Here is a 17,070-nt window from a genome sequence, read left to right as displayed (position 1 = left end):
AAGTCTTTTTTATAACAAATAAATATATAAAATTTAGACAAATATTTCTTCAAAGAACTATTAATAATTGTTATGAATATCACTTTTATTCAAAATTATTTCTTCTTTATATATACCTAGTAAAATTCATGTTCTAAATACCTTGTTTTGTGTACACTTTACATACACAATGCCTACCTATCGACTGCATGTAGACAAAACATTATTAAACTACATGTAAACATTGAGTTTTATTAATAGGAACATAATTATGTTTAGTTTACGTGTGAATCACACTAACACGGTCACAGAATATAAGTTCCCTCATAATATTTATTCCAAAGATAATTTATTATGTAACAAAAGTTCCAATTGGAATTATTGTTATGTGATATTTATTCCATCTACATAATAAAAGGACCGAGGCCTCAGAATTTTTATCACATAAAACAAATTCCAATAGGATGTTTTATTACATAATAAATTATCTTTGGAATAAAAATTATGGTAGAAATTTCATCTTATGACTGGTATAACAGTTTATCATTTTGACTTTTATCATTTTGACATATCTCTCATTAAAATGAAAAAAATCTTATATGATAATTATTCCGATTGGAAAAAATATTATGCAATATATATTCCGTTTGGAAAAAAATTATATAATATCTTTTCCGACTCAAAAATATTATTATATTCTATCCATTAATAATGCCGGATTGGTAAATTGGTATTTACAATTATTATCAGAACAGGTATCGTGAATATGGCAAATAATTGTTCCCGATCTTGAAGATATTAAACAATCATTTTTGAATTATCCACAATGACTGGTATGCATTTAAGAACATAAATGTTTTCTCATACTCATCAGTCTCTGTGTTTCAGTATACATTCAGGTGTTGTGTACAGGTGAATATATATATATATATTACGGATTACAAATGTGTCGAGGTTTGTGATTGGATAACAACACAGAGATGTCAGTATATATTCAGGAAACTGCCGGGGTATATACGACGTTTTTATCCCCAATTGGAACCTCAAAAACGTCATCATAACACCGGTTACCATGTGACGTAGTCAAAAGCTATCAGACTGTCAGAGGCTCACAGAGGGAAAATAATGACGTGCTTCAGTCAATAATACATTTTTGATACAAAATCACGCATTTTACACTTTTAATACTTAAATTTAATGTTAAAAGTGTTATTATGAATTATTACATACACGATAAAATTATTTTCACAGCAAATTAGAAAATCCTTCACGTATGCCGAACATATCAGGTTGGGTTTTTCAATATATATGTGTTGTCAACAAATACCTGCACTGGAAAATAACATTAAGTCAGGGGTAATCCGTAATATATGTGTAATTCAGGTCTCAGAAAGGGTATATACTGTGACATTCCCGGCTTAGGGCTTATATCCCCTTCGCCTTCGGCTCAGGGGATATAAACTCTAAGCCGGGAATGTCACAGTATATACCCTGTCTGAGACCTGAATAACATATAATATCCAACTCATAAACACTTTTCTATTTACATAATAATCCTATAATTAGCATTTAAAACCTGTTTTGATTAAGAATATAATCAGCATTTAAAACCTGTTTTGATTTATATAATAATCAATCAGGTGTAAACTAAGCTTCAGCATAAAAAGGAACATTTGTTATACTCATCAATATATAAGATAAGTTCCTGTTATCAGAGGAACAAATATAATACAGATGGAAAAAGTATTCCATGACACAATTTCCGCAGAACAAATATTATTATAATATTGTTTCCTTCAGGAACAAATATTATTAGGAACAAATATACGTTGACAACACAACACCGAGCTTAGATCAATGTGAACACGGCCTAAGTTCATGTTATGGAGTACGATTTCCTCAGACCAATTAATACTTTATGGAACGAAATTATTCATGTTTAATTTGTCACACATTGTTCTTACAACATTTCGTTTTTAATGTAGATCCAAAAATCAATGCTGAAACAACTACAGCTACAACAGTAAAGATTGAAGCACAAGGTGATTAAACATGACATATGTTATTAAAGTTGTACATCAAAAACGCCAGTTGGTATTTAAAAGCCAGATAGAGATGTTGACATACATAGACAAATTAGAGTCTGCTATATATAAATACTGATATTGTTTCATACAATTTTACCATATATTAGTACACAGGGCTGTATTATCTAAAACTAGTTTCCAGCAAAGCCTGATGTTTATCCAAAATACCCCAAGGACAATGAAGTTAAAATTGTATTACCAAAGATCAGTATACAGTACAACAATGCCTTATGTTTACTTAGCAAACATCAACATTATAGTATAATAAAGTCTGATCAGTGCAAGTCAGGAATGTGACTGATGTTTTCCATTCGTTCCGTTGGTTGATATAAAGAGTGTTTGTCATGTTTTGTGGACTTCCTCTTTGTTGTTTGTCATGTTTTGTGGACTTCATTCTTGTTGTTTGTCATGTTTTGTAAACTCCCCCCTTTGTTGAATTTACCTTCGTTTCCGGTATTATTTTTAATCTTTCTAATTACCAAAGGTTAGTCTACAGCAATGAATTATATACACTCTGCACAAATCAAAGAAGTAAGAAGTCGTAATAGGGAGAAAGAGAGAATATATCAAAGTGGTAACCCCAATTCATTAGTCCAATAAAAACAGACAACACCATCTTTTGTAAACCTAGATATGATTTGCATTGATACACTGTCACTGCATCACACATTACTGAGAAAACTGATTATCTGTTTTTCAAGTTTGCAACTGATTGTTGACCTACCGAATTAGACTATTTACCAGACTTGTTATAACATAAGCAACACGACGGGTGCCACATGTGGAGCAGGATCTGATTACCCTTCCGAAGCAACACAGATCACCTCTAGTTTTTGGTGGGGTTTGTGTTGCTTATTCTTTAGTTTTCTATGTTGTGTTATGTGTTCTATTGTTCGTCTGTTTGTCTTCTTTCATTTTTATCCAGGCGTTGTCAGTTTATTTTCGATTTATGAGTTTGACTGTCCATCTGGTATCTTTCGTCCCTCTTTTACCTTCTTCGACAATAATTTAACCCATATCCGTAGTTTTCAAATCAAAACATATATCATAGCTATGTTGTTTAACTTTCCATGTTATCATATATATTTTTTTGATAAATACAATTTAATTTTTTAACAGACTCTACAATAGCACCAGGAACAACATTACCTCCTGAGGGTAAGCTTTCAAAATATCCAATTTACAAACAATAAAATTGAGAACAGAAATGAGGAATGTGTCAAAGAGACAATACACTGACAAAAGACCAAGCAACATCCGAAGGCCAACAATGGGTCTTCAATACAGCGAGAAAATCCCTCAACCGGGGCCTGAGTTTTAAGAGCAAGAATAAACCTTCATTTTTGGAATATTTCAGGTTCAGACAGAACACTTTATACCAACCTTTCAACAAAAAAGAAAAAAAAATATCGAGTGTTTTCCTTGTTAGACGTCCCTTTGGGCCCTTTCATTGTGTGCTTATTTTCAAAAACCGTGCAATTCACCTGTGTTTGTAGGAAAATGTAAGATTTAAATGAACGTTATATATGTTAAAGTAATATATTATTATTAAGTCACCGATTTCGTTATTATAAATAACTACAAAATTCTTTCATATACATTGTAATCAAATGTTTTATAATTTTACACTATCTGTAAATATCTTATCAAAAAGATATATTATCATTCTCTTTTTTCGTTTATGATATTGTTTTTACTGCTCTTATATTAAAATATGACAAAATTATACTTAAACTCTAAAAATTACATACTTAATGAATGGCAATAACTTATTTTGAATTTATTGAACCATAAAATTAATTTTTGACTCTTCACATTAAATAATTCGCGAAGCGGATTATGTAAAATGTGAAGAGTCAAAAAATAATTTTATGGATCAATAAATCCGAACTTAATTATTGCCATTCATTATAAATAAATTTCTGTCAAAAATAAGGCTCAAAGAACTTTTTATATTATTTTTATTAACAATAACAACGTACACACATGTTGGCGTATGAATACACAACGTCAGAGTCGGCTGTCGCCATAAAAATTGACAATATTGAAAATAGAAGTAATATTTTTAACCAATAAATAAAGGCAACAGTAGTATACCGCTGTTCAAAACTCATAAATCCATGGACAAAAAACAAAATCGGGATAACAAACTAAAACCGAGGGAAACGCATTAAATATAAGAGGAGAACAACGACATAACACTAAAATGTAACACATATAGACAAAATCCCACGAGAATAACAAATATAACATATATATATAACATCAAAACCAAATACATGAATTTGGGATAGACAAGTACCGTGACACGTCTTATCGCAATGTGAATTTACACTCAAAAATAAGAGAAAACAAACGACACAACGTTATAATGTAATACACACAGAAACGAACTATAATATAACAATGACCATATTCCTGACTTGGTACAGGGCATTTTTAAAGGAAAAAATGGTGGGTTGAACCTGGTTTTGTGGCATGCCAAACCTCGCACTTTTATGGCCATGTGAAATATAACATCAAAATGACAACACAGGACTACAATATAAATAAATTGGAGAACACAATTGACAAAGAATCACACGAACAACAGCCGTAAATACACCAAATTTATTTATTAATCTGTACATTTATCAATAAAATAACATCATTTGAAAAGGCTTGAAAACGTTTACCTTTTTATGAAATTTCAAAGACCAAAAAATGGCAAATACCCTCCTTAAAGAACATTAGTTATATATATTTGTATGAGGCATGTGACAAAGTCATTCAGGCAGAAACGGGTGTTCTATATCCTGTTCCATATTGGGTTGAGACGTGAATTGAAAAAAAACCTCACATTGATCTGCATGACCATAGTTTTAAAGCACACCAACAGTATTATTATATAGATATATCTGTGTTCAATTACAGACGGAGAATGGGGGGAATGGAATACATGGACAACTTGCAATGCATATTGTGGAACAGGAAAACAATACAGATCAAGGTCATGTAACAATCCAGTTCCATCGAATGGAGGTCAAGATTGTCCTGGTAGTTCAGAGGAGTCTAAAGATTGTGTAAATGGTGAATGTAAGTGGGAAAAGTACTTAATTGTCTTTCAACACTCAATCACGCAAGATTCCGAGATAAGATTGCAATATGCAAAAAAAAAATAATTTAGCAAAGGTTCTTATTTAGAACTCCCTGTTAACTACGGCAATATTTTTTAATGACAGATATTTCACCTCCTTTTATTTTATATAATCATCTATACTATTAAATGAGAAGACCTCAATGTGTGTGTCGCTTCTCTTTCTTCCACACTAAATTGATCATCATGCCTTTGTAGGATTACGTAGGAACCTGGGGGACAGGACAATTTTTGTGCTGTATACTATGAACGTACATATACTATGAATAAAGTGTACATTGTATATGCTATTTACTATCAATTCCGAGTTAAGTATCAGCGGTGGTAATATATTATAGGGTTATAGCTGTATATGTCTTTCCATAATATACAGAAAAACGCGAAAATAATTGAAATTAATAGAAAACTAAAAAAAAACCCTGATTTTTAAAAAGGGTTGGGCTAAAAAATGTTGTCCTGTCCCGTAGGCTTTTGTCGCCTTTCCTGAAAGTCATAAAATCTTTAAAACAAAAATCATCCTATAACAGTTTAGATACACTCTAAATGCCCGCGATTTAGCAGGTGTGTTCCAGTATTGATAAAAGAATGATGTCTTAGTTTCTACTGTAGGTCATCTAATTCATATGGAACGGCTGCAATATGAAAACAATCCAAGTATAGTCGTCTGATCTGTAGCTTTACCAATTGTAATAAAAAGACTTTAGTGTCTGAGGTACAGTGGTTGTCGTCTGTTTATGTAGTTCATAGATTAGACCGTTGGTTTTTCCGTTTGAATGGTTTTACACTAGTAATTTTTGGGGCCCTTTATAGCTTGCAGTTCGGTTTAGGCAAGGCTCCGTGTTGAAGGCCGTACCTTGACTTATAATGATTTACTTTTATAAATTGTTACTTGGATGGAGAGTTGTCTCATTGGCACTCATACCACATCTTCCTATATCTATTTAAAAACTTTTTTTTTAAAGTATATGCTAATATATCCGATTTTGGTACATATTGGCTTCACCTTCGGTCCTTTTTTGGTTTGATCAGCGCTGAAACGTTTGTATTATGTTCGGGTTTTTTTTTGGCCTCCAGCATCACCATAGGGACATTAGTTGTAAAAATACGCTTATTAGGTAGTAAAATTGATATTGTTAATAATAATGTATTGCAAACAGCACAGATAAGGTCGTTTATACATATAAATGTAAACGTTGTCGACAATATTTTATGTATATACATATGTAGGACTAGGAGATGCGAAGGGTACACTGAGGTGCGATGGTCAATTTGGAGTGCGATGGTTTACGCCGGAGTGCGATGGTCCGTACGATGATGTTTAATGGTCTATAAAACGCGTGATGGATAGTAAAAAATCTACAAATGTGTTATAATTATCAGAAGTATATTGTTTTCAACTTTGCACTTGTTTGGCTTTATAAATATTTTGATATGAGCGTCACTGATGAGTCGTATGTAGACGAAACGCGCGTCTGGCCTACTAAATTATAATCCTGGTACCTTTGATAACTATTTGATATAAAGTTTATAAATTTGATTACTGTCTATGTATGTCCTTAATTGCAGTTGCATACTAGATGAGAGATTATCCTCATTGATTTTCTACATGTAGACAAAATTCTGCTTTAACTTTTTATTTTTACTCTGTTCCTTTCATGACTTCATCGTATATCGTAAAATTATAATACAGAGATTCTTTCTGCGGATCCGTATGTATTAAGGGAATGTCACGCTCCATCAAACGTAAAAAAGATTATCTTTTTAATGATTTCAAAACAAATCCGGTGAAGAAGGTTATATTATTTCCCCTGTTTACCAATTCTCACTGTATCTAGTAGTAGTATTTCATACGCCATTTATTAACTAAGAAATCTGAAAAATTGCTTTTAACAAACGAAGTTACTTCTACATCAACATGAAAACTATTAGAAATATGGTTTATGCAGATAATCGCACTGCAGCGTTATCACCATCGCACTTCGGCGTAGCTATCAACAAGTTCACGTCACAATGCCACTTTCGCACTCCGGCATGATCAAATCCGCACTTCAGCGTGACCTTCGCGGTTTAAAGTAGAACATAGATCAAGGAAATTTTATCTTCAGGTTTTAACCATCAATGCCCTCTTATTATCAATGATAGAAAAACACTAGGATGTGCATATCTTAGATTGTTTTATACATGAATTTCATACCTGGTGTTAACTATAACATAAATGTACGAGTATGTAACGTTACACATATTTAATATGTAAGTTACATTCAAAATGTTATTTTCTTTTTCATTGTAAAGCAACCTAGTATTTCCAACAGGACGTAACGAGAAAGTTACTGTGTCAAAGTGTATTACATTGCACTTTGTATAGTGGAAAAGCTTCAAATATCTGAAACAGTCTTTCAAGTTTGTTAAACAGTAAAATGGTTATTGCATGAATACTGCTGAATACTTTTCATCTTAGAATAAATATTGAACTCGCAAGCATTATAATATCCATTTGTTTGTGTTGCCTACTATAATTTGAAAACTATAATAGATGGATAAAAACTGTAAAAAGCTAAAATATTTGATAACACACGATCTTCAGATTAGTATATACATTTTGATTATGATTGAACCCGTGAAGTGACACCTTTTTAGTAACATTTCTATCATTTTTGCACTATTTGGTCGATACCACTGCTGGTGGACGTTTAGTCCCCGAGGGTATCACCAGGCCAGTAGTCAGCACTTCGGTGTTGACATGAATATCAATTATATGGTCATTTTAATAAATTTTCTGTTTACAAACTTTGAATTTTTCGAAAAACTAAGGATTTTCTTATCCCAGGTATAGATTACTTTAGCCGTATATGGCACAACATTTTGAAATTTTGGGTCCTCAATGCTCTTCAACTTTGTACTTGTTTGGCTTTATAAATTTTTTGAAATGAGCGTCACTGTTGAGTCTTATGTAGACGAAACGTGCGTCTGGCGTATTAAATTATAATCCTGGTACCTTTGATAATTTATTACTCATTGCTCTGCATTTTTTGCTTTAAATTTGAAAACATATGATAGAAAGGATTGTAGGGATAATAATACGGTTTAAGTAATATATTAAGCGCGATGATTAAAATATGGACAGTATATAACTTTACCCTCTCAAAATAAACAAAAATAATGATTTTTTTAAAAGGAATTTTTTACCTTGATTCTAGTAACAAAGATATATAACGTTACTTTATAAGAATGGTTCTCACAAACATGTTAAACCCTGCTGCAATTTTGCGCCTGTCCCAAGTCAGGAGCCTCTGGCCTATGTTAGTCTTGTATGATTTTTAATTTTAGTTTCTTGTGTATAATTCGGTGTTTAGTATGACATCCATTATCACTGTACTAGTATACATATTTTTTAAGGGGCCAGCTGAAGGACGCCTACGGATGCGGGAGTTTCTCGCTACATTGAAGACCCATTGGTGGCCTTCGGCTGTAGTCTGCTCTATGGTCGGGTTGTGTTCGATTTGACATATTCCCCATTTCCTTTCTCAATTTTATTCTGCGTGTGACACTTCCGGCAAATAATAAATTAAGAGAATTACAATAAGTGACAATATCAGTAATTATTACATAGAATTTTAGACAAAACACTATCAACATACTTTAAAACTCATGTGCTCCTTTGCAAAGAACAAACAGGCTTAACAGATCATATGTTTTGTATTAAAAACTTTACGAAATAACTTTTTGATTTCTCTTGTGAACCTGTAACATTTAATGACATAATTTTTGTTATCTACCAGTAAAAATATGTAATGAATTGTCCTCATTTGCTAAAGAATGACATTTGGAAAAAAAGTCGGGTAGAATCAATAATAATATTTAATTCCAGTATGATAACGTTTAAATTGAAAATGTCTGAAAAAAACATCTATCTAGGTGCCTGTTTTGCATCATCTGGTACATTTACATATTATAAGCTTGATATTCATAATAAATGTTTTAAAGCATTATATAAATTAAAGAAAAGTATTTATTATAGGAGAAATTTATGGTGTATAAACTGGATCTCCGAAGGACTTTTTCATGTTTGTGAGTGACTTGGTCTAGTTTATACACCATTAAATTCCTTTAAAAGGGCGATTAATCCTTATAATTCTTTAAAATTGGTGACGAGGAATTTATTTTTCCACACTCTTAACCTCTATCACACGTTTATTGTATATATGTGTCGTAAATTAGCCTGGCGCATGGATATATTTGTTGGTTGACACAAACATGTGTACTCCATGAAATTTGCTATATGATAAAAAAATAAACTAAAAATATATCTTAATATCATTCAGATGAATGTCTTATTATTAAATTTAACTTTTAGCAGGAAGTGAAAATAAATATTTCCAACGTCGAAGCTGAGTATGTTATTATCGCCACCAACTTGTTTACATTGGTTACAAAAAGTATTTCGGTCAATGTCGTTTAGACTCGGACTTCTCTTGAACTGAATTTTAATGTGCGTATTGTTATGCGTTTACTTTTCTACATTGGTTAGAGGTATAGGGGGAGGGTTGAGATCTCACAACACAGGCACTTGTTTCTGTCAATGTGGGGTTTACTATCCATACCAGTACAAAAAAACACAAGGTAGCTAACGGAAATTTTCAATGTGTTCGCTTCAACCAATATTTTTTTAATTTCCCTTGATTTTTTCACAAATAAAAGTACACCAGTCTGTCGGTAATTGATTTATCTTTACAATGAACAACTTTCACGTACCTTGAGAATACCCCTCAAACAGAATAACACACTTCAGATGAGAATTATTGACCTTTTTCCAGACCATTGAATTTGTAAGGACTTAACTTCCGGTTAACTTAGGAAGTTAATATAACTGTGTAATCCCATTGGTCATATTTTTCTGGTTACTGGTAACTAGTATAAATAAACAGGTAACCAGATGAGTTAAACCAATGGGATTGCACAGTTATATTAACTTCCTAAGTTTACCGGAAGTTAAGTCCTTACAAATTCAATGGTCTGGAAAAAGGTCAATAATTCTCATCTGAAGTGTGTTATTCTGTTTGAGGGGTATTCTCAAGGTACGTGAAAGTTGTTTCATTGTAAAGATAAATCAATTACCGACAGACTGGTGTACTTTTATTTGTGAAAAAATCAAGGGAAATTAAAAAAATATTGGTTGAAGCGAACACATTGAAAATTTCCGTTAGCTACCTTGTGTTTTTTTGTACTGGTATGGATAGTAAACCCCACATTGACAGAAACAAGTGCCTGTGTCATACAAACATGTTTAACCCCGCCGCATTTTTGCGCCTGTCCCAATTAAGTCAGGAGCCTCTGGCCTTTGTTAGTCTTGTATTATTTTAATTTTAGTTTCTTGTGTACAATTTGGAAATTAGTATGGCGTTCATTATCACTGTACTAGTATATATTTGTTTAGGGGCCAGCTGAGGGACGCCTCCGGGTGCGGGAATTTCTCGCTACATTGAAGACCTATTGGTGACCCTCTGCTGTTGTTTTTTATTTGGTCGGGTTGTTGTCTCTTTGACACATTCCCCATTTCCATTCTCAATTTTAATCATATGTTAATTATATTCAGAAAATATTTAAATTTTTGAATCTTGAATATTATATATATAAATATATCAAATCATACACAGAGCTATATAATAAATAAAGAAAAATCTTGTTTAAAAAAAATTAGGTCTATGGCACAAAGAACTAAATTATAATAATAAGACAATAGCCAAAACCGAAAAGAAGTTAAGAACATACAGAAAATTTACCGCGCTGAATTACGTCCATTATTCATTTTTCATTATTCAAAATTAAATAATGAATATTGAAATAGTTCATTATTCACTAATCAACGTTTAAACAGAACAAATATTCTTATTAATATAAGAAAAAAAACCATAACGCTCTGAAATTTCATATTTATTTATGTATTCAGTTTCGGAGGATAAATTAGTGGGTTTCCTAGCTATTTTTAACAGAAGTTCCTTGGTTTAATATATGGAACCAAATCATACAAAAAATAAAATACTATACATTGTCTTTTTTTTAATTTTCACTGCACCTTTGCTATTCTTCTTCCCCTGATTATATATATAACTTGCCGATTGTGCCGCAATGACCAATGGAGGGGTTACGGAGGACCTAAATGCCAAAATACGTGTGAAAATTAAAAATAGCAAATTTTGAATAATGGAATGGATATTTTAGATAAAATTATGGACTGCTGCGACCCTTCAGCCCCTAATTACAGATATCATTCAAAGGGCATCGTGATTGGTTGATAAAATCATCTGTATCTGTATCTAATAGGGTAATGAGACTTTTAATTCAAAAATAAGGAGATGTGAAAGGATTGCCAATGAGACAACTACCATACAGTAAGCTTTTAAAGATTCAGTCACGTCAAAACAATAAGAAAAAAACCGGCCTGATTTATACTTTTAAATACAACAAATCAAAAAGCAAATAATGAAGACAGCAATTAACGGTAACCACTAAATTATAGTATGCTGACTTAGGATAGGCAGCGATAACCACTAAATTATAGTATGCTGACTTAGGATAGGCACATATATAACGGACGCTCAACCCTCCCATAACCACTAAATTATAGTATGCTGACTTAGGTTAGGCACATATATAATGGGCGCTCAACCCTCCCATAACCACTAAATTGTAGTATGCTGACTTAGGATAGGCACATATATAATGGGCGCTCAACCCTCACATAACCACTAAATTGTAGTATGCTGACTTAGGATAGGCACATATATAATGGGCGCTCAACCCTCACATAACCACTAAATTATAGTATGCTGACTTAGGATAGGCACATATATAATGGGAGCTCAACCCTCCCATAACCTATTGTAACCACTAAATTCTAGTATGCTGACTTGGGATAGGCACATATATAATGGGCGCTCACCCCCCCCCCCCCCCATAACCTATTGCAGTGGCGTGACAGCACAGCATACGAACAAACTATAAAATCAGTAATAAAAGCTTTTGCTCATCAGAACGACACTAAGCACACATAACAATCTAACAAAAAGATAGAAACACAAAGTACCGATCTAAGAGTACTAACAGTTACTAGTAGCTATTAAAAGCCTATTTCAACGACTAAATAAACCATGTTTTACAGACTGAAATTAAAGTACCCTCCACCTTTGTCTCTAGAAGGTAAAATAAACAAACATACACCAATGCGCACAGTTAAACTCAGTTTAAAATAATTCCGATACCGATGTCAGGGTAGGTAACAGAAGATACAAATCAAAATGACAATGATACATAAACTAACAAAAAAAACTACTAGCAGTTACTAACATGCCAGCTCAAGACCTCAATTAAATTTATTGAAAGATTATATCTTCATTATATGAAAATAAAGCACAATCCCTCCCATTAGGGGTTTATTATCATACCATCATATAATATATGAGAAGAACATATCCCGTAGCATGCCAACAACTGGTTTGAGAATAAATGTGTGTATTCCAATGCGAAAAGAAATTTCAAGTTAAAAAGATAAATTAAAGCCCTCTAGAAGAATTCTCTAAATATAACCTTGCGCCTGATCTCACTTTCTCGTTTCTAAGTCTAAAAGGTTAAAATTGCTAGCACGACAAATGTTCAAGTGTTTACCCATGAATCAAGTTTTTGTGTAGAATGAATGTGAGCGAGACTCTCATTTGTCAAATGTGTTCATGAAAATCTGACGTTTGTTAAATGTTTTCCATTCCAATATATATTTGATAGCGTATTAACTTTTTGTTTAGGTTGTGCGCCAAGAGTATTTGACATGGTTTTCTTGGTTGATGTTACATTTTCTTCATGGCGCATTAGTTATATTAAGACCTTCGTAAAAAATGTAGCTAACGTAACAGCAATTGGACCTTCCAGAACAAGGATATCGTTGGCAACATTAGGTTCCACTGTAAACCTGGAGTTTGATTTTGTAACTTACACATCATATTCAGACGTATCTGAAGCTCTTGGGAGTAGTATATCAAAAAAATATGCAACACCAAATATTAAAGACGCCTTAGAGTATGCAAGGGGTACAATGTTCACACCAGAGAATGGGGATCGATCTGATGTTAGCGATGTTGTAATCATGGTTATTTCTGATAGCGTTGTTGACGAAGACGTAGACATTGCTGCTCAAAGTCTGAAGGATAATGGAGTTTATCTGATAGTAGCCGAAGAGGAATCATATTATTCTACATCCGTAGTGGAACCTGTGTCAGACTTATATGCTTCTTTTTACTCCCCAACGACATCTTATTTAGCCACAGTGCAAAGTACCATTGAAAATGGATTTCCTTGTAACTATTGTAAGTTTTCCTATAATATAGTACAGTTGTAAATGAGTTGAAAATACAAATTTTTGTATTTTGATTTCTTAAAAAAATACTTAATAACAATTCTCTGTAATCATCAACATTTTGTACAAGCTTATGCCGCTCATAGTTGTTCATTTGTTCAATTTTGTTGAAATAAAATAACTTTTATCAAATATGAAGGAAACAATATCAATTTAAATTCATGTTTTTATGGTTGGAATTGTAACGTCGAGTACTGTTTTTAATGAAAAGGCTGCATAAATCCAGAAGATGACAATAACAAATAGAACGTGGTTTTGGACTAAAATAAACTTGTTTTTAATCATCTTTTATGGTACGTAGTAAAAAAGGATTAAGAAAATTATTTTGGGAATGTTGACCTTTTTTTAAACAGTGATATATGCGTATTGTTTTGTTATTAAAAAAATCCAGATATTGAGGAAATTGATGATTAAAAGAAATGATTAATACTTGCATTCCTATCAACATAAGCTTTTATTGTGATTCAAAAAAGGTTAATGACCTATTTAAGCTTAGATACTGATCTACATTAAGTAGTGTTCATCTATATACACGTTAAAATTTAAAAAGGTAGGCGAAGAATATCAAAGGGACATTAACCTTACAATAAAACTAATTTAGGCCAGATAAAGACAATTAACTTTACCAAATGTTTTAAAGTGCAGAACTTCTGACCATATTTTGTCTGGTACAAGTTTAAATTATTGCACTAATTCTTGGAACCAACTGTTTACCCCTATATCTTCATATATGTTGCTAGGAAACGTTGAAAAGATGACAAAATCAAAGATCAAAACCAGTTTAGTGTACAGAAGTTCTATCACGATTGATTGATTGTTGTTTGATTTACGCCGCATTAGCACAGAAAGGCTATATCGCGACGAGAGCTAATTCGAATATTATAATAATTTCTATCAATAAGACTTCTGATATACACCAAACAACTGTAATGTAGTATATACTGTGAGATTTATACTCAATATTGAAATATAGGAAATTAAAGTTATCTTTCTTCGTAAAATTTTATCAATACTATAAACACCCTGTCATTGCTAGGGGCTAGTTGTGCAAAATGACAGATTGCATTGCATCCTTAAAGATTTATCACTATTATAAACAACCTGTCACTGCTAGGTGCTAGTTGTGCAAAATGACAGATTGCATTGCATCCTTAAAGATTTATCACTATTATAAACAACCTGTCACTGCTAGGTGCTAGTTGTGCAAAATGACAGATTGCATTGCATCCTTAAAGATTTATCACTATTATAAATACCCTGTCATTGCTAGGTGCTAGTTGTGCAAAATGACAGATTGCATTTCATCCTTAAAGATTTATCACTATTATAAACACCCTGTCATTGCTAGGTGCTAGTTGTGCAAAATGACAGATTGCATTTCATCCTTAAAGATTTATCACTATTATAAACACCCTGTCATTGCTAGGTGCTAGTTGTGCAAAATGACCGATTGCATTGCATCCTTAAAGATTTATCACTATTATAAACACCCTGTTATTGCTAGGTGCTTGTCGTGAAAAACGACTGATTGCATTTCATCCTTAAAGATTTATCACTATTATAAACACCCTGTCATTGCTAGGTGCTAGTTGTGCAAAATGACAGATTGCATTGCATCCTTAAAGATTTATCACTATTATAAACACCCTGTCATTGCTAGGTGCTAGTTGTGCAAAATGACAGATTGCATTGCATCCTTAAAGATTTATCACTATTACACCTACCCTGTCACTACTAGGTGCTAGTTGTGCAAAATGACCGATTGCATTGCATCCTTAAAGATTTATCACTATTATAAACACCCTGTTATTGCTAGGTGCTTGTCGTGAAAAACGACTGATTGCATTGTATCCTTAAAGATTTATCACTATTACACCTACCCTGTAACTACTCTGTGATAGTCGAGGAAAATGTTCTGAGACACGTAGTTCTTGAGACAAATAGTTCTGAAACACCTAGTCTTCGAAACACCTAGTTCCTGCGACAACTAGTCTCCAAAGCACCGAAGTCAATAGACAATTAAAAACTACCTGTGAGAGGGATTGCGACAATTCCCGTGGAAAATTACAGTTTTACGACTGGCTTATTAATTTTCCAGTAAAGGCTTCAAACCACAAGCTTTCAACTGGAGCTGATTGGTTTACAAACTTCCCAGACCCTATTCTAACTGCTTTATTTGCTAGGATTCACTTTCCGTTGCTTAACCATCACCCACCAAATTACAAATGAACGAACATGCACAATGTATTGGTGTCTTTATATACCTATAGCGCGGACCTCAAGGAGAGAACCGTAGCAACAACGAGTCTCATAGCAACCAAGGATAAAGGAATGATGTAGTTTTCGTTAACGTATTGTTCAAACGGATAATTTAATATAGATTATAATTACACATTGAATTACAAATATTGTCTTATGCTTAAACTGCATTTGTGTCACAATATCTTTACATTCAGCATTAGTTTGATAATAAATTGATCATCAGTATTAAAATTCTTTTACCAACTGTGACGCTCGAATAAACAAATTATTCAAAAGGCCAAATAAAATATTCCTTGGGTAGGAAACCCTTAGTATTTCGTACATAGCCTAAGCTTGTCAACAGGTAATTTGTGATTTTAACCATATCAATGATAATTCATGTCAACACAAAAGTGCTGACTACTGGTCAGGTGATACCCTCGAGGATGAAATCTCAACCGGCAGCGAAATCGACCATAAATGTGATCCTCATAGTCACCATACATTGAGTCATGTAAAAGGATGCACATACCCATAGAGCGGACTGTAATAAGTTTAAAGAACATGCTAGGTTTGTTTTTATCAAATTTCTTGACCAACACATTTACTTATCTTTTTTAGTTTAGTTTAGTTTAAACATATTTTATTTGCTGAATTAAAGCAAAATGGATTAGACACAAGTAAATCATACTTATGAAGTCTTCTCCATAATACAATATAAAGTTACAATAATAGTATAATATAATGGACATGCATATAAAACAAACAGTTTATACAATATAATACTAGCTTTCATAGGTGAACAAAGAGGAGACAAAGTAAAAAAGGAAAAAGAAAGTTTGAAAAATCGTATACTTCTGTGACGATGACTTGTGGATTGATGGCAACGATGACGTCCTGTGTCAGCAATAATAACGCTCTATCAAGGCATAAGAAATCTGTTTGACCTTTTTATGTAATTCTGAACATGTTTGAAAATTTGAATATTTTGTTCGTTCGAAAGTTCCAAGTGTCCGCAAATTAATAGTTTTGTATCTAAAACAAAGTTTTCAGATAGCCAGTTAAGGTTATCGAATAAGTTTTTCCTACATAATGTGTATTTTGGGCAAACGAAAAAGTAATGGTAGACATCCTCAATATCGGACCCACAATGACAAGAGGGATCATTTATAATGTTAGCTCTAAATAGGTCATATGTCCGTGAACAGAGTATACAGACATAT

General features: G+C 32.6%; 1 protein-coding gene across 3 annotated transcripts in view; it reads left to right on the top strand.

Annotated features, from left to right (window-relative positions):
* LOC139487892 (uncharacterized) overlaps positions 1–17,070 on the top strand; it is a 59,057-nt gene that overhangs the window by 27,185 nt on the left and 14,802 nt on the right. For all 3 annotated transcript variants that reach the window (XM_071273092.1, XM_071273091.1, XM_071273090.1), the window contains 4 exons: positions 1,965–2,021; positions 3,186–3,224; positions 4,980–5,141; positions 12,999–13,556. In XM_071273092.1, the coding sequence (XP_071129193.1) occupies positions 1,965–2,021; positions 3,186–3,224; positions 4,980–5,141; positions 12,999–13,556 (816 nt within the window). The remainder of the gene's footprint in view (positions 1–1,964; positions 2,022–3,185; positions 3,225–4,979; positions 5,142–12,998; positions 13,557–17,070) is intronic.

This window comes from Mytilus edulis, chromosome 9, assembly GCF_963676685.1.
Source record: "Mytilus edulis chromosome 9, xbMytEdul2.2, whole genome shotgun sequence".
NCBI lineage: Eukaryota > Metazoa > Mollusca > Bivalvia > Mytilida > Mytilidae > Mytilus > Mytilus edulis.
This window is presented reverse-complemented; position numbering and strand designations above follow the sequence as displayed.